Raw genomic sequence first — 22,729 nt, forward strand, 5'->3', positions numbered from 1 at the left:
AAAGTATCTGGCCGCTTCTTCCCCACCACCCTTCAGATATTTACAAACATTCATAAGGTCTCCTTTCAGCCTTTTCTTCTCCAGGCTAAACAGCCCCAGGTCTCTCAGCCTTTCCTCATCACACAGATGTTCCAGTCCCTTCATCATCCTTGCAGGCTCTGTTTAACACTCCCTAGTGTATACCTGTCCCTCTCTAACTGGGGAGCCCAGAACTGGGCACACTACTCCAGATGTGGTCTCATTAGCGCAGAGCAGAGGGGAAGGAGTACCGCTCTTGACCTGATGGCCATGTACCATTGGCCTTCTTGTACCATTGCTGTCCCTTGGACGACTCCAATGTCCTTCTCCATGGAGCTGCTTTTCAGTAGGTCAACCCCTGCTCTGTTCTGGAGCTCTGTTTAACACTCCCTAGTGTATACCTGTCCCTCTCTAACTGGGGAGCCCAGAACTGGACACACTACTCCAGATGTGGTCTCATTAGCACAGAGCAGAGGGGAAGGAGTACCTCTCTTGACCTGATGGCCATCTACCATTGGCCTTCTTGTACCATTGCTGTCCCTTGGACGACTCCAATGTCCTTCTCCATGGAGCTGCTTTTCAGTAGGTCAACCCCTGCTCTGTTCTGGAGCTCTGTTTAACACTCCCTAGTGTATACCTGTCCCTCTCTAACTGGGGAGCCCAGAACTGGGCACACTACTCCAGATGTGGTCTCATTAGCGCAGAGCAGAGGGGAAGGAGTACCTCTCTTGACCTGATGGCCTTCTTGCATCATCGCTGTCCCTTGGACGACTCCAATGCCCTTCTCCATGGAGTTGCTTTTCAGGAGGTCAGCTCCTGCTCTGTCCTGGAACATGTGTGCTGTTCCTCTGCAGGTGAGTTCTGGGATTCCAAGGAGGCGCAGCCGCGCGTGCTCCGGCATCAGGCCTCTGCCTGTGCCAGCTGGCGGCGGAGCCCGCAGTAATGACCAGTTAGCAACCACGTTCAGCTCAATTAATTTATATTTGTGTTTTGCAAAAGGCAAAGTTGGCTGGCTGCAGTATTGATTCTGTGTCTCTGTGTTCAATCGGGTTTTAATTGTGCGACTGCGGGGCCCAGCCTCCCCTCCTAGCAACCCGGCCATAAATCTGCCGGCCAGTCGCAGGCAACAGTAAATGTCTCTTAGTGCTGTTATTAATATGTCTCGTGGATTGGCTCATTGCAGCAGCCCTTAACAAGGGTTTGTAAGAGCATGGATGGCAGGGAGCCAGAAGGGCCTTTGTCTCCCTCTTCCTCTTCTCTTCAGCCACTGCCTTGTGTTGAGGGCGCGGATGCGTTCGGGGTGCTCGGGGCCCTCCTGTGTGTTTTGGGGAGGGTTAGGACTGCAGGGAAAATTGGTGTTGAATCTTGTGCAAGAAGATGGACTGCCTCACCCTGCTCTTGGAGGGAAAACTTCTGTACTGTGAGGGTGCTGGAGCCCTGGAGTGCACTGCCCAGGGAGGCTGTGGACTTCCTAGCCCCATCTGATGCATTCCTGCCTGGCCTGCCCTGGGTGATCCTACTTTGGGAAGGGGTTTGAGCTCAGTAATCCCCAGAGGTCCCTTCTATGATTCTGTAATTCTATGAACTGTTGAGTTTAGAAGAGACCTGTAGGATTATCAAGTCCAACTGCTTCTCACACCAGTGGAAAACTTCTCCCAGCACACTTAGGGACACTTCACCACCAGACAGTCTCTCTGGATGCAAACTATCTGTGGCCTTCACCCACCTGAGCCTGGTGAGTGCCTGGGTTTTTGGGACCCACTCTGAAAAGGGACTGAACAGAGTGGATGCTGAGCGCCGCTGGCTCACAGAATCACAGAATGCATCAGGTTGGAAGACACCCTCAAAGGTCATCTTGTCCAGCTCCCCTTCAGTGAGCAGGGACATCTCCAAATACATCAGGTTGCTTAGGACCCCAGCAAGAGCTCACTCCATCAGGGCTCATCAGGTGTAAAGCACTGGGGTACTTCACTGGTGTTGGCTGGCTGGATTAGCACGATTAGAGAGCAGACAGGATAAACAGATTAAACTTCACAGACAGACAGTTAACATGCAGCTCAGAAAGGGGGGAGAGGGAGAAGCCCACAGAAGGAGGATTGATGGATAGTCCTTACAGACCTCTGCTCTTCCTGAGGCAAGCACTCCCTTCATCCCCCTAACCCAATGTGAATGACTCCCTGAGACACTCCCACCTAGGCTGGGTGGAAAAACTTGTTGGAAGGGGAGGAGACAAACAAACTCAGCCTCCCCCAAATGAGCAGGATGCATAGAGACAGACAGATCTGCACTGGGGGCTTCCTGGAGACATGTTGAGGCTGAGAAATGTTTCAGATTTGCTCATTGCAAAATCAATACCCATCAGCTGTTGGAAATTAAAGGAAAAATTAGGTCCTGGTTTTATACGCTCTTTATTGTATTCCAAGAGCTTTCTACTTGGCCAGATAAATCTTCTTTAAGAGGATTAGGAAACTTTCATTATCTTTATCTAACCTGAACTAACACTAACTCTGAAAAATTAATCTAGAGGCCGGACAAAAGCCGGTAGCCGGTGCAAAGCCGCAAGGATCCGGTGGCAGCATCCACCGGCGTCTTACGGGCAGCTCTGATCTACCAGCACCCAGATCTCCCTAACAGAGCAGCCTCAAGAATGCTGCTTTGCAGTCCAAGAGCATCACCTACACCAACATGCTCATCTGTGCCAAAAGCCCCTGTCTCTCAACACCATGGAGGCTTGTGCCGTTGGAATCCACTCCTCTGCCATGCCTGGCAGCACTTTGCTTTCAGCTCTCCCTAAGCCTCTTCAGAATAGAATAGAATAGAATAGAATAGAATAGAATAGAATAGAATAGAATACACCAGGTTGGAATGGAATGGAATGGAATGGAATGGAATGGAATGGAATGGAATGGAATGGAATGGAATGGAATAGAATAGAATAGAATAGAATAGAATAGAATAGAATAGAATAGAATAGACCAGGTTGGAAGAGACCTTAAAGGTCATCACGTCCAACCTATTATCCAGCACCACCTAATCAAATAAACCATGGTACCAAGCACCCCATCAAGTCTCCTCCTAAACACCTCCAGTGATGGGTACTCCACCACCTCCCTGGGCAGCACATTCCAAAGGGCAATCACTCTCTCTGTATAGAACTTCTTCCTGACATCCAGCCTAAACCTCCCCTGGTGCAGCTTGAGACTGTATCCTCTTGTTCTTTTGCTGCTTGCCTGGGAGAAGAGACCAACATCCACCTATCCACAACCTCCCTTCAGAGAGTTGGAGAGAGCAATAAGGTCACCCCTGAGGCTCCTCTTCTCCAGGCTAAGCAACCCCAGCTCCCTCAGCCTCTCCTCATAGGGCTTGTGTTCCAAGCGCCTCCCCAGCTTTGTTGCCCTTCTCTGGACACCTTCCAGCAACTCAACATCTGGATGCCATTGGCCTTCTTGGCCACCTGGGCACACTGCTGGCTCATGTTCAGCCTACTATTGACCAGTACCCCCAGGTCCCTCTCTGCCTGGCCGCTCTCCAGCCACTCTGACTCTGAGCACCTACTAACAGTTCCCCAGCACAACAAGCCAAGCATTGTGGTCCCAAGTGGTAGAGAGGGGTCAAATCCACAGAAAGAACAGATGAGGAGGGAGAAGGAAGAGAATGCCAGGCCCAGCTTCAGTTCTCTGGTGTATGCTGCCCCATGGAGTCATAGAATCATGAAATCATGGAATCATAGCATCATAGAAGCATGGAAACATAGAATAATGAAATCATAGAATGATGGAGTCACAGTAAGGCTGAGATGATGCAAGTCCAGCTCCTCCCTCCACCTGTAAGCCCCTGTTCATACTCCTGTCCTCATGCCACTCAGTCTTCAAGGCAATGGATGTTGGCCTGAGCCCTCAATCCCCATCAATAACAGGGTCTCCAAACCCTTCACAAGCCCAGACATCCTTCTATATAGAATCATAGAATCATAAATTGTGTGAAAAGACCTCTAAGATCATTGAGTCCCACTGTCAACATAATACTGCCATGTCCATCAAACCATATCCCAAAGTGCCAAGTCCACACATTCCTTGAACACCTCCAGGGATGCTGACTCCACCACCTCCTTGGGCATCCTGTTCCAATGCCTGACCAAACACATCAAACCTTCAGTTTGACAACAGTGTATTACAGAATCACAGAATTTTAGGGTCTGGAAGGGAGCTGGAAAGCCCATCCAGTCCAACCCCCATTGCCAGAGCAGGGCCACCTACAGCAGATCACACAGGAACGCACCCAGGTGGGATTTGAATATCTCCAGAGAGGGAGAATATTAGAACCTACCTTGCACGATGAGGTGGACACGTGAAGTCTTGGGGTGATTGTCTGTCTGCACGGAGCAGGTGTAGGGGCCCTCATCATACACATCCACGTTGTGTATCTTGATGCTGTACTGGGTCTTGGTGTTGGAGACGATGACCACGCGGTTGTCTATAGACCACTTGTCATTGCCAGCGTACAGGATGGTGCTGCGGTTCAACCAGGCGACCCGCGTCACCCGGTCATCCACGGTACACCTGCAGAGGAACACACACAGGCTCACAGTCCTGGGACAGAAGGCACAGCAAGGCTTCTGGATCCCTAAAAGGGGACATGAGTGGGATAGGAGCTGCAGTGTGGGCTCCCCATCTTGCATAGCATCACTGCTGGCAGGGAGTCACGGTTGGGCTAAAGTAACACTGAATGACACAGAATCACCGAATCACCAAGGTTGGAAGAGACCTCAAAGATCATCAAGTCCAACCTGTCACCACAGACCTCATGACTAAACCATGGCACCAAGTGCCACATCCAATCCCCTCTTGAACACCTCCAGGGATTGGGACTCCACTATCTCCCTGGGCAGCACATTCCAATGGCTAACAACTCTCTCTGGGAAGAACTTTCTCCTAACATCCAGCCTAACCTTCCCCTGGCACAGCTTGAGACTGTGTCCTCTTGTTCTGGTGCAGGTTGCTTGAGAGAAGAGACTAACCCCCTCCTGGCTACAACCTCCCTTCAGGTAGTTGTAGACAGCAAGAAGGTCTCCCCTGAGCTTCCTCTTCTCCAAGCTAAACAATCCCAGCTCCCTGCCACCATATCGTAGAAGTATACAGGCATAGAAGCACAGAATCATAGAGTCATGGAGGCATAGAATTATGAAATCATGGATTCATAGCATCATAGAATCATAGAGGCATGGAATCATATAATAATGAGATCATAGAATCATGAGATCATAGAATCATGGAATCATAGAGTCATAGAGTCATGGAATCATGAAATCATAGAATCATGGAATCACAGCAGCATGGAATCATAGAATCATAGAGCCATAGAATCATAGAATGATGGAATCATAGATTCATGGAATCATAGAATGTTAGGGAGGACCTCTAGAGATCATCAAATCCAACCCTCCTGCCAAAGAAGGATCACCCAGGGCAGGTCACACAGGAATGCATCCAGGCAAGTTTTGAAAGTCTCCCGAGGCTCCACAACCTCTCTGGACAGCCTGCTCCAGGGCTCCAACACCCTCACTGTAAGGAAGTTTCTCCTCATGTTTAAGGTGGAACTTCCTGTGTTCCAGCAATTTTCAGTTGTTCCTTGTTCTGTTACTGGGCACTGTCAAAAAGAGCCTGGCACCTTCATCTTGACCCCCACCCTTCAGATATTTATAGACATTGATCAGATCCTCTCTCAGCCTTCTCTTCTCCAGACTGAACAGCCCCAGGTCATAGAAGAGATGTTCAAGTCCCTCATTCATCCTGTTAGTTCTAATTTGGGCTCTCTCTAGTAGAACCCCCCAGTAGTGTGGACCATGGTTGGGCTACACTGACATCACACGCCCCCAGTCACCCGAGACTTCACAGAACCACTGAATTCATCAGAATAACAACATAAAATCCAACAACCTTCTTTCTTTCTTTTTAAGCTTTCTTTTTTATTATTTTTTTAAAATTGCTTAATACAGAGCCGAGGACCCAGGGAGGAAAATCCGATCACACTCAGCACAGACGCTTCCTGCGCTCGCTCATCTCCGCCGCTCCCCCCGTCCCCCCCGCTCCCCCCGCGCCCTCGCTGCACGCTGAGAATTTCAGATGAAGCTGTAAAATTTGCTGACAGTTGTGCTCCTCGGCACAGCCCTCAAGCCATCCCCGGGGTGATATACGCACCCGCTGCCGCGGAGAGGGCCCGCGGCACAGGCGCGGGGAGAGGGGAGGGAGCCGCACAGCCGGAGACGGCGGAGAGGAGAAGGGAACATTTGGATAAGCAGCTGTAAATCCAACAAGTGCCTTGAAAACACAACGTGGTCGTTGCCATTATTTATTTCCCTGCCTGGCTCCCACCCTCCCTGCTTTGAGACGGGGGCTCGGCAGCGCTGCTCCACGCCGCAGACTTACACTTGGCAAAGAACAGAGGGAGGGGGAGGAAAGGGAATTAAAATCTTCCTGGAGAACATGGCTTTTTCATTGCCTTTGATAGATTTTTTCCAATATATTTGCTTGTGGCCTTCTCTGGCACCTGCAGCAAAACCACCCAGCGTTTGGCTAAATTAAGAGCTTGGCATTTCTCGTGAGCTTCGCCTTTCCCACCCTAGGACCCAAGGGGAGCATGAAAACAAACTGGGAAAACGGAGCGCAGCGCAGGCTGGCGCCGGCAATGGCAGCACTGCTGCAGCTCCGTGCAGCTGAGATCTTAGCAAAAGGCACCTACAGTCAATCAGGAAACTCGTGCAAGTCCCTCTCCACACGCCTGTAAATTCCAAGATGGGCTGTGGGCTGTCCCCATCCCCATCCCCTCCGCTGCAGAGGCTTTGGGGGTGTTATATGTCTCCCTTGCCGGGACCGCAGAGTGTCACCTCGATCGAGGTTATTAATCGGGCAGAGGGAAGGGGCGACACTCGGCACGTCGGAGGGTCCCCCGGGGTGCTCGGTTCAGAGGAATGAGCCATATATCCTCCTGCAAACGAGTCATTTTCCCCTTGCAGGAGCTGTACGTCTCCGCCAGCCACATCCCGTATGGATGCTGGGAAAGACGGATGGCTCTCCGCGCCCGCTGCCGCTCTGCCGGCTCGGCTCCGGCGGACCGAGGCGGCCCCGTGCCGGCGCACGGCGGCGTCCTTGTCGGGGAGCCGAGCCTTTCCTTCGCTCAAATTAACTGGGGGAGAGCTAAGCGCAGCCGAGTTAAGTTCAGCCCTGGGGGATTCCAGTCTAGTGGACTATTACTGCTGTCTCACTTCATTATAATGAATAATAAAGAGATACTTACACACGGCTTCTGTAAATTATTCATTGCGTGCACCGCCAAAATCAGGGCAGCAATATGTAAAACAGACAACGTGCGTGTCTGTGCGCACAGAAATAACCAGACTACAGCCCTGCCAGCTCCTCTTGGGTCCCCTCATTAGGGGTGAAGCACAAGGACTTGGGTTTGAAGTGACAGGGATGAGGAGCTTGTGTCGTTACCAGGCACGTTTCCCTGTTGTTACCCAGCTCCGGCTGGTGTTTCCCAGGGAGCTGTGGGGTTAAGTTAGGACCCCTTACAATGAGGATCACTTGTTCTGTGTTTACAGATCGGATTTATGGCTCAGAGCCCACCTGGACAAGTTCATAGGGATGCCTGTAACACAGATATGCTCATGGAAGGAAGGGCAAGGACAGCATCACCCTCCCTTTCCTGTAGTGGCTGGTGACCCCCAAAATCACTCCAAGTAAATGAACAGGACAACTTCAAGATTTAGTCCAAGAGCAAGGAGGCAAAGGCTCCTTCTTCCCATCCCTCAGGCTCACTCTTCAGCAATAGCTGACATGGGACCAAGACCCTTCCTGCACCTCCTAGCAATGTGACAGAGCAAACACCAGCAGCAACTACCACAAGCCACCATCCATCAGCTGCCACAGAGAACACCTTTCCAGCCAATTTTGCCTTCCCACCACAAGTTCTCTGGGATTTGGTGCTTCGAAGGCAAATGTTGACCAACACCTCAGTGCAAGGAACATCCTGCCAGGTTCTCTACCCAACGCAGAAAGTGATCTCTGTTACCCACTAGCCTGCCTGCACTCCCTTGGCTGCCGAGCTGTCTTTGCTAGCTCTTCCCATTGACCAGGATTATGATAATGTCTCCAGTAAGCAAACAGGTAAAGAGACTTCTGCAAAGCGTTTAGATAAAGCAGACAAGCTCTGACAAAGCTGGATAATAAAGCGGGCCAGAAGGTTTTCCCTTGAAGGGATCTAATTAAGAACAAAGACAAACCCCCATTAACAGTCTCCTGAAGGCACCGTATCCATCTCCAGAAGAAACCCTGCCTCGTGAGTCCAGAAGGGACAAAAGACAATAAAGCACCTGTCAGACAGGAGGGAAATAAACCCATCCTGGAGAAAACCCAGCAGCAAGGCAGTGGGAATATCTCAGAACTGATATTGTCAGTCGAGCCTCTGGCACCCAACCCACCCCAGCTCCCCCATGCAGCCCTTTCTCATGCAATGTGACCCATCCTGTCTGCAAGCCACTTAGACTCTCACTGCATTCAAGCGGAGACTTTTACTGCCTTCGGGCCTTTGGCCGCCTCCCACTGTGAGCACTCTCCACCACAGCAGCTTGCTGGGATGCCGGCCTTCACCTGAGCTCCCGCCCCACAACTCTCCCACCGACACGCAGGGTCTGTCGGGCAGTGAACCCGACCGCAGCAGCACGGCAAGATGCATGAGGGAGGGAGCGGGGGGCAGCGCCGCTGCGCCGCTTTCCCTCTAATTGCCCCTATTCCTCATCCTGAAATGCTAATTTTGAGGTTTGCCGAGGAGTTCTTTCACTTAGTGTCACCAATACAGATAACTCCACCGATGTGCTCTTTGCATTCAGCGGCACAAAGCGACCATTTCCCTCCTCCTGGACCTATTAAGAGAGAACCCTGCATCGCTCCCGCAGCAGGCTCCTGCGCAGACCCATCAATGACACTGACAGCACTTCTCCAACAGAAGGAACACGACATAACACTCCCTGCTTTCCCTTCGCCTCATGAACCTTCCCTGCACTGCTGACTTGGCCAAGCATGAGGGTCAAGCCTGGATATTGAAGCTGGATTTCCCGTGGCTGGGGGGGGGGGAGGGATACCATGCCCGGGGTCAACACAAGGTTTTCTGACGCTAGTTTGGAAGCATAAATGACATACAAAGAGTTGGAGACACAAAGCAAGTCTCTGTTTATTTCGCACCCACTCTGGATGGGTGCAAAATAGTCCAAGGGATGGGATGCTCAAAACCCTAAAACACACATCCTGAGCTGTCTGGTTCACACTCACAGAGTCTAGCGGAAAGTGTCCCTGCCCATAGTAGGGGGGTTGGAAATAGACGACCTTTAAGCTCCCTTGCACCCCAATCTTTAAGGTTCCTTCCTGTGAGCCAAGGCAAGAGGCTTTGGAGAGATGCTCATCTTCGGATCAATTCAAAAGCTTCCCGTTCCTTCATGCAATGCTCTGCTTTTCAATTCTTCTACAGCCCTTCAAGCCCAAACTGCTTTTCTCTCCTGTAGACAATACACCTCATCGAGATGATGAATGGAGTGTCAAAACCAGTTGCACACTGGCCGGCTGACCCACTTTTCAGCAGCTAAAATAGCTCAGCCAGATTGGGAGCGAAGCCCCTTGACAGCAACAGGGTGGTGCTTCACCCTTCAGCCTCAAATACCCATCAGAGGGGCAGGGTAATCACCCCAGCACCCTTGTCTTTGAGAAGGAATTGTTAATTACAATTGCAGGGGACTCCTAATGGGATTTCTCTTTTACTTCTGGTCCTCACCCCGGCTACAGAGTTCCCAGGCTCTGAACTCCTTTTATTCCAGACAGCTGGAGCAAAGGCAGAGGAGATTTATTTGTAATCATCGGAAATAAACACCCTTCCTCAGAAGTCAACACAAAAGAACAGAACCTGGCTGGGCTCCCGCTTCGTTAAAGATGCAAATTAGAAGCAGGCCATCCAAAGGCGGCGGCTCCTCTAATCCTCTCCCCACAATGGGAGCCCTCACGTTAGCCGCGGGTACAGCAGCAGCCGCGGCGTGCAGCGGTGACTCTGGCTCCACAGCTCCCCGGGGGCAGGACTCAGCCGTCTGCGCTTCCATCACTGTCAGCCCTGAGAGTTATTCTCAGTGTGGAGGGCGGGACGCACTTTGTCTTCATTCCCTATCCCTTCCCAAGGCACCTGGGCTCCTCCAAGGCACTCGCGGTATCCTTTCTCCCATCTTTCCCATCCACCCTGGTGTCTGGATGCACCATAGCATCCCCACATCATCCCAGCACCCCAAGCATGGGTGAGACCCACAGTGTACCATTGGGCATTGCCCAGGATCACCACCTCCTGCCCAGCCCTCACTGCTAACTCAGCAAATACTGCCCCATAGTCCATGTTCCCCAAGGAAAGCAAAGAGTGTAGGATGCTGCACATTGAACTGCTGGAACTGTTGGAGAAGGTCCAGAGGAGGCCACGAAGATGATGGCAGGGCTGGAGCACCTCCCCTATGGGGACAGACTGAGAGACTTAGGGCTGTTCAGCCTGGGGAAGGCTCCAGGGAGAATTTGGAGCAGCCTTCCAGTACCTGAAGGGGGTTACAGGAGAGCTGGGGAGGAACTTTTGACAAGGGCTGGGAGTGACAGGATGAGAGGCAATGGCATTGGGCTGAAAAATGGAAGTTTGGGAGTGGAGATTAGGAAGCAATTCTTCCCAGTGAGGGTGGGGAGACATTGGAACAGGTTTTCCAGGGAGGTTGTGGATGTCCCCTTGCTGGAGGTGTTCAAGGCCAGGTTGGATGAGGCCTTGATCAACCTGGGCTGGTGGGAGGTGTCCCTGCCCATGGTGTCGGGGGGTGGGGGTGTGTGTGTAAGTAGATGATCTTTTAAAGGTCCCTTCCAACCCAAACAATTCTCTGATTCTATGCACAAGAAGCTTGGCCAGCCTAAACTCTTTTCCTTTCCCCCACAATGTCCCTCCACACATCAGTCACACTGAACACCTCCCAGAACATCCCACACCATCAGCTCTCACTCTTGGCAAGCTCCATTAATTGCCTGCCCTATTATTACTGCTTCACTCTGGTTCCCTGAGCTTTCTCAGTGCAGTTCCAACAAACTCCAGACTACCAGCAAACCCTTCCCCAGCAACCACTCTCTCCTCAGAGCCCTCCAAAAGGCCCTCCTGCCCTCCCCAGGAGCACAAGGGTCGGTCAGGGAGGGTTTCTCCTCATCCATTCCCCAGCCCTGGTGAGTTGTCCACCCGCTGCCGAGTACCAGAACAGAAGCTGCTCCCTGTGAAAAATCCAAGCCCAAATTGATACATTAGAGGGTGCTAAATATAAAATATCCATCTGCAAAGATAATAAGCCTGTGAGGGCAGGGGCTGCTGAGTTGCTTCATTTCAGATAGTTTAATGGTGTTTTGGTCCATGACGGCAGCTCCCAGACATTAGAATGATAACAAGATGATGAGGAAGGAGGGAGCTGCCTGCACGAGGCAGAAGAAATCAAGGCCAAGAGCTCAGTGTGCAGATTCTGAGGGGCCCACATCACCCAAAATAGCACCTCTGGGTTTGCACCCAGCACGGAAGGACCTGGAGCTGTTGGAGCAAGTCCAGATGAGGCCACAAAGCTGATCAGAGGGCTGGGGCACCTCCCCTATGGGGACAGGCTGAAGGAGTTGGGGTTGTTTAGAATAGGATAGGATAGGATAGGATAGGATAGGATAGGATAGGATAGGATAGGATAGGATAGGATAGGATAGGATAGGATAGAATTAGAATGGAATGGAATGGAATGGAATGGAATGGAATGGAATGGAATGGAATGGAATGGAATGGAATGGAATAGGAGACTGATGTCTGGGGGAGGGGGGGTCTTGTGCTCACCTTTGTTCTCAAAGGGACTTGACCTGCTCCCCAGTCTGGGAACTGTGGAGCCAAATACTGGTGCAGGCTGCACAGCATGATGCTAAAGCCAGTGCAGGCAGAGCTGTGCTGCAGATGGCTTCAAAAAGGGCTTTGGTCTGGCATTGGAACAGGCTGCCCAGGGAGGTGGTGGAGTCACTGTCCCAGCAGGTGTTTAAAAGAAATGTGTGGCCATGGCACTTTGGGACATGGCTTAGTGGCCATGGTGGTGTTAGGTTAGTCAGTCAACTGGTTATCATAGAATCAAGAAGGTTGGAAATGACCTCAGAGATCATTGAGTCCAACCTGTCACCCAACAGTTGGACTCGAAGATCTTAGAGGTCTTTTCCAACTGAAACAGTTCTATGATTCCATGAAAAGAGAGCATGGGAAAGGGACACACAGCACAGCCAGCTACCTTGCTCACTGACCACATCTTCTCCCTAAAGCCATTCCTGGGATTTTCTGAAGTAATGCTCCACATGGAGCAGACCCAGACACCACAGTCAGCTGTTACAGTGAGCCAGGCTTTGCCTTTCCCTCCTAAAGCTCCTCTTGGATGTCTCGTGGCTTTCACTTCCAGCTTGAGGGGATGCACGCCACCCTGACAGCATCAGCAGCAAGGGGAAGGGAAATAGGAGGCGGCAGCAGAAGAGATAAAGCAGAGAGCCTCTGGATAGAGCAAATCAATGAGGATGTTTATAGAGTGGCTGGCACTTAAATGCTAACGTCAGCCGCAGTGGATGATGGCACCGAGCAGGCGCAGCCAGCCCAGAAAAGGCTCAGACCCTGGAGGAAGTGCAGTGAGGAATCTTCCCTTGCCCAAAGCACTACCTAAGGGACCACACTTCCAATATGGTCATGGCCACCTGTGGTTTGAATTGGGGAAGGCTGGGAGGTCTTTCCAGCTCCCCCCCAAAGAGACAACTGATATTCACTGGCATTTACCATCAATGAATAGACTAGACTAGACTAGACTAGACTAGACCAGAATAGACTAGACCAGAATAGAATAGAATAGAATAGAATAGAATAGAATAGAATAGAATAGAATAGAATAGAATAGAATAGAATAGAATAGAATAGAATAGAATAGAATAGAATAAAGCAGGTTGGCAAAGACCTTTGATATCATCAAGTCCAACCTATCACCCAGCACCATCCAATCAACTAAACCATGGCACCAAGCACCCCATCAAATCTCCTCCTAAACAGCTCCAGGGATGGTGACTCCACCACCTCCCTGGGCAGCACATTCCAATGGCCAATCTCTCTCTCTATGAAGAATTTCTTCCTTACCTCCAGCCTAAACCTCCCCTGGTGCATCTTGAGACTGTTCTGGTGCTGCCTGCCTGGGAGAAGAGACCAACCCCCTCCTGGCTACAACCTCCCTTCAGGTAGTTGTAGAGAGCAATAAGGTCTCCCCTGAATGACAGAATGGCTCAAGTTAGAAGGAACCTTTAAAATCCAACACCCCTGCCATGGGCTGGGACACCTTCCACCAGATCTGGTTGCTCAAAGCTTTATCCAGCTTGGTCTTAAACACTTATAGGGATGAGGCATCTACAATTTCTCTGAGCAACCAATTCCATGTCCCACCAGCCTCACAGTAAAGAACTTCTTCACAATGCCCAGTCTAAATCTACCTTGCTCTAGTTTCAAACCATTCCCCTTCATCCTATCACCACAAAAAGTCCCTCTCCATCTTTCCTGATGTTTCCAGCTTCCTTCTCACTGGGGGAACCCCAATTCCCCTCCACCTTACACCAGGGCTCTGCTCTGCATGCCAGCAGGGAAGATAGAACCCAATGAGAGATGCTTCCAGCACCACATTGAAGGTGCTGATTAAGGGCCATGATCCTGCACACCCCCTGCTCGTGGCATGCTGGTGCCGGCAGAGCCCTGCCCCTCAATCAGTGCCTGTGTGTGGAGTCAATCAGCGCTCATCTCACACAATGCAGCACCTGCTCCCCGCCTGATTTCTAGTGTTCTTCAATCAAAAGGAGGAGAAGAAACTCAGGGCTCGTTGCTGGCAGTGTGAGCAGACCCAAACAGTCGAGAACCTGGAGCCTTCCATGCCTGCAGTAGAGGTTTTGGGCTTGGGTTTGGCTGTTGTGAGGGCTTCTAGCTATTTTTTGGGGGGCATCCACAGAGAACAGGGAGAGAGAGATGTAACTGGTCCCATGCAGTGAGAACCAGTAATTCACTATGGCTACTCAAGACTCCAACCACTATGACTCATTCATCGCAGTGACCACCTCCATCCTGGCCAGGCAAGGGAGCCACTGTCACAGAATGACAGTCACAGAATGGCAGGGGCTGGAAGGGACCTCTGGAGGTCATCCAATCCCTCTGCCAAGGCAGATTCACCTACAGAAGGTCATACAGGAACACATCCAGGCAGGCTTTGACTCCACCACCTCTCTGAGCAGCTTTTCAACCCAAGGAGAGAGTGGTCACAACTCCAGCAGCATCCCACAGTCACCAAAGAAGAAAGGATGCTGACAGCCTGACTAAAACATGGACCAGCTCCTGTACAGCTGGAGCAAAGCCACCTGTCCCTGGCTTGCAAGAAGGAAAAATTGGTCTGAAGCAGCCCTGGAGCAGGACAGGTTGGCAAGGAGTGAGGAGGGGTGGCAGAAGGGCAGCAGGTGATCACCTCAGAACGGATCCCTGGGTAAACCAACAGCACACAGGGATGGAGACTTGGCCAGGTCTCCATGGCGAGTGGTCCTCATACTCTGGGTTGGTCTGTCTAGCCTCACCACCCTCCCCAGCAGAATCCAAGGGGGAGGCACAGCTCTTCTCCCAACCCCTCTGTTAATTACCACCAAAAATATATTTGTCATGAGACTCCTGCTCCTCTCTTTGCAGCTCTTAAGGGTAATGGAGAGGTTTCAGTCTTTGGAGGATAAGTCTCAGGCTCTTGGCTGCTTGCCCAGGAGGATTATTTTACATCAGGTTGAGTTCTGTAGTAATTATCTTCAAAACAGCTGGACTGCTGGATAAACTGGCTCTATCTTAATGCACAATACAAGAGCAAATACAGAGAATTAAACTGCAATTTCAGACGGGCCTGACAGATAGGTGGAAAAACCACTCACCGGTGCTTTGGACTCTGAGGCTCAGGGGCTCCTCACACCTCTAGGGTGAGAAGGCATTTTCTCATTTGGAAATCAATTCAAACATCCCCAGAGACCACTTGGAGGGGGGAGGAGGGGGAAGAGATACCAGATGAAGATGTTTCACCCCTAAGCTCTTCGTGGAGAAAAATCAGCACCGTTTCCATGACCCTCCTGGCTGAAAAATGAAGAGGTGTTTGATCCTGGCTGCAAAGCCTGGTGTTTTGCACAGCCCTGAGTCCCTGATTAAAGCCCACATTTTCCAAGTGCTTTGCTTCACACTGCAGCCTTCATGCCTGGACATTCCTTCCAGCATCCTCTGCACCCCATCCCAGCATGATCATAGAGTCATAGAATCAATAAGGCTGGAAAAAACCTCAAAGATCATCGAGTTCCAACCTACCACCTAACACCTCCTGACAATGAAACCATGTCTCCAAGTGCCACATCCAAGCCTTTTTTGAACACCTCCAGGGATGGGGACTCCACCACCTCCCTGGGCAGCACATTCCAATGGCCAATTATTCTTTCTGGGAAGAACTTTCTCCTCACCTCCAGCCTAAACCTCCCCTGGCACAGCTTGAGACTGTGTCCTCTTGTTCTGGTGCTGGTTGCCTGGGAGAAGAGACCAACCCTCACCTGTATCCAACCTTCCTTCACGTAGTTGTAGAGAGCAGTAAGGTCTCCTCTGAGCCTTCTCTTCTCCAGGCAGGTAGAGACAGCCTTGTTAAGCCTAGCCTTGAGAATCACAGAATGGTAGGTGTTGGAAGGGCCCCCTGGAAATCATGGCATCCAACCTCCCCCCTGGTAACTCAGGTTCTCCTAGGTCAGCTTGCACAGCAACACATCCAGGTGTGTTTTGAAAGGAGACTCCACATCCTCTCTGAGCAGCTTCTTCCAGTGCTAAACACCCCCAGCTCCCTCAGCCATCAGCACCTTTATAGCCCTTTTCACAGAATCACAGAATCACCAAGGTTGGAAGAGACCTCAAAGACCACCAAGTCCAACCTGTCATTCTATACCACAGAATCACCAAGGTTGGAAGAGACCTCAAAGACCACCAAGTCCAACCTGTCATTCTATACCACAGAATCACAGGATCACCAAGGTTGGAAGAGACCTCAAAGACCACCAAGTCCAACCTGTCATTCTATACCACAGAATCACAGGATCACCAAGGTTGGAAGAGACCTCAAAGACCATAAAGTCCAACCTGTCATTCTATACCACAGAATCACCAAGGTTGGAAGAGACCTCAAAGACCACCAAGTCCAACCCGTCATTCTATACCCTTGCCAGCAAGTCCCTTTCCTTCCTCAAGCAGGCGAAGAAGTCATCACCACCACCAGATGACACCAGTCCCCCAACACAGGAACCAACCAAAGACCTCACCCACTGGTACCCCCTCTCTGAGCACCCCCACGAGCCCGGCTCCCAATCCCAACCACCCCACGGAGGGGGATGGGGGGAGGCCGCAGGCTGGGGGGTGCAATTAGGAGGTTTATTTGTTTGAGTTGTGCGTGAGCCGAGCAAATTACATTATCAGATGATCACCCTGCTTCTGATTTATTCCTTCTTTGTTCTTCAAGTCTTCGTACATCTAAGCAATTAACCTCTCAAAGAGCTGGAGAACACATAATTATCCTCATTTGTCTAAACGTCACCAAGATGGCTGCCTTTCAATTAACCTTCTGGGAGCGGAGGGAAGTTGGAGTGATACAGTGATCATTTCCAACTTCAGCACAGGCTTTTTGGCTTCTTTTTCCCCCCCCCCCCCCTCTCTCTCTCTCTCTTTTTTTTCCCCCACTTCCCTTTCCCTTAAAGTAATTTAATTGAAATATTCAGATGATAAAATACAGCCCTGAATAACTGCTCCTGCAGGTAACGGGATCAAGAGGGGGCTCGCAATCGAGAGAGGAGTCAAACGAGGCACAGTAATATTATATCAATATGTGCCACTGCCACCTAAAAATATCAAAGCACTTGCTGCTTGTTAATGATGGGAGTCTTCTGCATTCTTCTCCCCACCCCTCCTGCTAAGACTGATCTCTCATCTAAGACTGATCTCACTTCTGAGACTGATCTCCTTCCTAAGACTGATCTCACTGCTAAGACTGGTCTCTCTGATGACTGATCTCACTGCTAAGATTGATAGTATAGTATAGTATAGTATAGTATAGTATAGTATAGTATAGTATAGTATAGAGTGGAGTAGAGTAGAATAGAATAGAATAGAATAGAATAGGAATAGAATAGGAATAGAATAGAATAGAATAGAATAGAATAGAATAGAATAGAATAGAATAGAATAGAATAGAATAGAATAGAATAGGATAGACTAGACTAGACTAGACTAGAATAGAATAGAATAGAATAGAATAGAATAAACCAGGTTGGAAGAGACCTTCAAGATCATCGCATCCAACCTGTTATCCAACACCACCTAATCCACTAAACCATGCAATCAAGCACCCTATCAAGTCTCCTCCTGAACAACTCCAGTGATGCTGACTCCAGCACCTCCCCAAGCAGCCCATTCAAATGGACAATCCCTCTCTCTGTGAGTAAGTCTGTAAGACTGATCCCACTAAGACTGATCTCACTGTTAGACTGATCTCCCTGCTAGACTGATCTCCCTGCTAAAGATGGGGACATTGAGGCAGGAATCATAGAATTATCAGGGTTGGAAGGGACCTCAAGGATCAGCCAGTTCCAACCCCACTGCCATGGGCAGGTACACCTGACACTGGAGTATGGAATCATAAGAATCATAAAATCATAGAATCAATGAGGTTGGAAAGGACATCAAAGATCATCAAGTCCAGCCTGTCACCCAACACCTCATGACTACTAAACCATGGCACCAAGTGCCACATCCAATCCCCTCTTGAACACCTTCAGGGATGGGGACTCCATCACTTCCCTGGGCAGCACATTCCAATGGCTAACAACTCTCTCTGGGAAGAACTTTCTCCTCACCTCCAGCCTAAACCTCCCCTGGTGCAGCTTGAGACTGTGTCCTCTTGTTCTGGTGCTGCTTGCCTGGGAGAAGAGACCAACCCCCACCTGGCTACAACCTCCCTTCAGGTAGTTGTAGACATCAATGAGGTCTCCCCTGAGCCTCCTCTTCTCCAGGCTAAGCAACCCCAACTCCCAGGTTGCTGAGAGCCCACTTCCAGCCTGGCCTTCAAAACCTCCAGGGATGAGGCTTTCACCACCTCCCTGGGCAACCTGGGAGATAAGCTCCAGCTGATGGAATTGGTCCCTGTGTGGCTGGGAGCTCTGGAGAGCCTCCTTTTGGTGGCTGGTCCCCCTTTTGCTCCACAATAAAGTAGCTCCATGATGAAGTGAGCACAGGAGTCCCAGCTGGCTCCCGCGATGTTCAGCTTAACCTTGCATCACTAACTCTTGATCCACTGCATCATTTGCCTTGTCCTGACCACCTCTTTTCTCCTGGGGCATGATGAGGTGCTGGAGCCAAAATTGCTTACTTGGAGGGCTGGTTTTGTTAGGGCAACAAAGGTTAAGCAGCCTCATTAAGCCTATCCTTGAGAATGAAAGAATGGTAGGAGTTGAAAAAGGAGTTGAAAAAGGCCTCTGGAGATCATTGAATCCAACAACACCACCCCACACACACCCTACACTTCCCCCTCCCTGCCTTTCCCTGAGATGAGATTGCACAGAAAGAGCCCAGGTGGTTTTTGAAAGTCTCCAGAGGTGGAGGCTCCACAATCTCTCTGGGCAGCAGAGCTCCAGCACCTTGACAGTAAAGAAGTCCCTCCTTAAGTTCAAGAGAAACCTCTTGGGTTCCAGTTTGTGCCAGTTGCCCCTTGTCCTATCACTGGGCACCACTGACAAGAGCCCAGCCTCATCCTCATGACCTCCACCCTTTAACTATTGGTCTCTCAGCTTCTCCTCACAGGACAGAAGCTCCAGTCTCCTCAGCATCCTCATGACCTTCCATTGGACCCTCTCCAGCAGTTCCCTGTCCTTCTTGAACTGGGGAGTCCAGAACTGGAGGCAGTACTCCAGATGTCGCCAGACCAGGGCAGAGCAGAGGGAGAGGAGAACCGCCTTTGACCTGCTGGCCACGCTTGTCTCACTGCACCCTGAGCCAATTTAGCTGTTGTTTGTTTTATGAGCAAGCCTCATTTTGCTGAGATGGTGTCTCCAGAACCAGCAAGTGAGGGATCTGTTCCCCCCTGCTGCCTCACTAATAAATATGCATCGCTTCTGCCGGGAAGTGCCAGGTCAAACTTTGCGCCCGCACTAAGCCAGACACCAGCACTGTCTGGCACACACCCCTCATATTTATACACAGCCTGTGCACAAGTACAGGCAGAAAATAAACAAGCACACCCCGAAGTTCATTGCCTCTCCTCCCTGAGAAGCGTGGCTTCCCAATTCCCCGCAGCGCTGCAGCTTTGCTCCCAGCGTGAAATCGCTGAAGCAGAGAATTGTTTCAGCTGGAAAAGGCCTCCAAGATCATGGAGTCCAACCAGCAACCCAGCACCACCATGGCCACCAAACCATGTCCCAAAGTGCCATGGCCACACAGCTCTCGAACACTTCCAGGGATGGGGACTCCACCACCTCCCTGGGCAGCCTGTGCCAATCCCTGACCACTCTTGCAGCAAATAAATTGTTCCTCATCACCAACCTAAGCCTCCCCTGGCACAATTTTAGGCCATTTCCTCTCCTTCTTTCACCTGATATTGGGGAGAAGAGACCAACCTTCTTTCAGGGAGTTGTAGAGAGCAATAAGGTCTCCACTCAGTCTCCTCCAGACTAAACAACCCCAGGTCCCTCAGCAGCTCCTCATAAGACTTGCTCTCTAGACCCTTCACAACCTTTGTTGCCCTAACAAATCCAGCCCTCCAAATAAGCAATTTTGGCTCCAGCACCTCATCATGCCCCAGTTTCTAATTCTCATCCCAGAAGAACAGAGCTGGTCATGGCAAGGCAAATGCTTGCCCTTTCTGTGGGTTTTGAAGGGCCACGAGGAAGCTCCCACAGGATGGAAAACCAAGACATCAAGAGAGGGAATCATAGAATCAACAAAGTTGGAAAAGACCTCAAAGATCATCAAGCCCAACCTGTCACCCAACACCTCATGACTACTAGACCATGGCACCAAGTGGCACATCCAATCCCCTCTGGAACACCTCCAGGGTTGGGGACTCCACCACCTCCTCAGGCAGCACATTCCAATGGCCAATCTCTCTTTCTGGGAAGAACTTTCTCCTTATCTCCAGCCTAAACTTCCCCTGGCACAGCTTGAGACTGTGTCCTCTTATTCTGGTGCTGGTTGCCTGGGAGAAGAGACCAATCCCCTCCTGGCCACAACCACCCTTCAGGGAGTTGTAGACAGCAAGGAGATGCACAGGACTCATTCCCTGCATTGGGTGGCTGAGGCAACTGAGGCTGTTCAGTCTGGAGAAGAGGAGGCTGAGGGGAGACCTTCTGGCTCTCTACAGCTCCCTGAAAGGAGGTTGTCATGAGGTGGGTGTTGGTCTCTCTCCCAAATAACAAATGATAGGCCAAGAGGGAACAGCTCTAAGCTGCACCAGGGGAGGTTTAGTCTGGACATTAGGGGGGAAAACTCTTCACTGAAAGGGTTGTGAAGCATTGGAACAGGCTGCCCAGGCAGGTGTTAGAGTCCCCATTCCTGGAGGTGTTTCAAAGCCACATAGATGGGGTGCCTGGGGACAGGACTTTTTGTTGGACATGGTAGAGTAGGGTTAATGGTTGGACTTGATCATGAAGTTCTTTTTCAACCTAAATTATTCTACAATTCTCTGAGGAAATCTGCTGATCCATGCAGATGAGCCAGGAGGAAAGGAGGTGGAAAGCACAAGGGTCCCTCTTAGGGACACCACAAACCCCACATCTCCCCTGGCACATTGATCTGGGGAGATGAAATGAGGATAAGACAAGAGGCACTGAGTTTATTTTGGGCACAGGCTGAGTGGAACACCATTAAATGCCAGCTGGAGTCAAGGCACCTATCACCAAACCTTTGCTGGTGGCTCTGAGGCTTGATAGGAAGCCTCTGCCTGACATGGGGCCTCTGTACCCAGGGGGAGGCACAGATAAAGGCTCTTCTTTATGGACAGACATCTCCATGTTTCCTTTGAGTAATGGGCCTTGCAAATTAGCACCCAGCAGCCTGAAATACACATTTCACCACGGACAGGCAGGATCCTGAGCCCACAGGTGATGAGGGCAAACAGTGCCCGAGGGGAGCTGCCATAGAATAGGATAGAATTAACCAGGTTGGAAAGACCTTTGAGATCATCAAGTCCAACCTATCACCCAGCACCATCTGATCAACTAAACCATGGCACCAAGTGCCTCATCCAGGCTCTTCTTAAACACCTCCAGTGATGAAACCAGGCATGCATAGCACAATGCCATCACTGTGCTGCCTGGCTGTGTTTTATCTCAGCTGGCAGGACAAAGAGCAGAGCGCAGAGCTCGAGGCTGGAGGGGGACATCCAAAGGATGGGGGAGGAAATGGAATGGAAAAAAACCCTCTGAGAGAGCAGCAAGGGGCTGATGAGTAGCAGCGATGGTGGCTGGGAGCAGCCAGGCAGTCTCAGGAGGGAATTGATGGTGCACCAGCACGGCATAGCATGGCACAGCATGGCACATCTCAACCTCTGCCCCTCGAGGAAGCAGAAGCAATGATGCACCTGGCATGGCACAGCATGGCATGGCACAGCATGGCACATCTCAGCCTCTGCCCCTCGAGGGAGCAGAAGCAATGATGCACATGGCATGGCACAGCATGGCATGGCACAGCATGGCACATCTCAGCCTCTGCCCCTCGAGGGAGCAGAAGCAATGATGCACCTGGCATGGCACAGCATGGCATGGCACAGCATGGCACATCTCAGCCTCTGCCCCTTGAGGGAGCAGAAGCAGTGGTGCACATGGCATGGCACAGCATGGCATGGTGGCTGGGAACAGGCAAGCAGGCTCTGGATAGAAGCAAGGATGCACCAGCATGTGGCATGGCACAGCACATAAAAGCCTCTGCCCCTTGAGGGAGAGGAAGCAGTGATGCACCTGAAACGGCACAGCACAACATGGCAAAGCGTGGCACAGCATGGCATGGCACCTCTCAGCCTCTGCCCCTTGAGGGAGTGTAGGCAATGATGCACCAGCATGGCACTGCACAGCATGGCATGGCACCTCTCAGTCTCTGCCCCTCAAAGGAGTGGAAGTGCTGATGCACCAGCATGGCACAGCATGGCACGGCACATCTCAGCCTCTGCCCCTGGAGGGAGCCCAGCAGCCACCTGAGCAGCAGCAGGACGGATACACCGTGGCAGCCTGTGGCATGTGCTTCTCCCTGCACAAAGCTGTGGATTCCTGGCTTTCAGTGGAGTTTGGCTGAGCGTTTGGGAAGGTCGGAGGTGCCTTCGACGTTGCAGCTTCTCTGGGGAGAAGGGGAGGTACCTCGGTGGTGGGGGGCAGCAAGGCTGCTCAGTGGGAGCCTGGAAGCAGGAAAGATTAAACATCCCTGAATGAACTCGGCGAGGACCATCGGGAGAGTGACAGAGAAATATGTGCGGCTGAACACGAGGGGGAGCAGGGAGCAGGGAGGAGACAGCTTACCTGCTCACCCTCTTTCCACACCCCTCCCTTCATGC

At 51.0% G+C, this 22,729-nt stretch overlaps 1 protein-coding gene across 1 annotated transcript in view; it reads right to left on the reverse strand.

Moving 5' to 3' along the window:
- The window catches only part of LOC104301745 (opioid-binding protein/cell adhesion molecule homolog), a 151,033-nt gene that overhangs the window by 14,769 nt on the left and 113,535 nt on the right, over positions 1-22,729 (reverse strand). Inside the window, exon 2 of the mRNA XM_054176025.1 lies at positions 4,345-4,577. Within this exon, the coding sequence (XP_054032000.1) occupies positions 4,345-4,577 (233 nt within the window). The remainder of the gene's footprint in view (positions 1-4,344; positions 4,578-22,729) is intronic.

This window comes from Dryobates pubescens, chromosome 34 (genome assembly GCF_014839835.1).
Source record: "Dryobates pubescens isolate bDryPub1 chromosome 34, bDryPub1.pri, whole genome shotgun sequence".
Classification (NCBI taxonomy): domain Eukaryota; kingdom Metazoa; phylum Chordata; class Aves; order Piciformes; family Picidae; genus Dryobates; species Dryobates pubescens.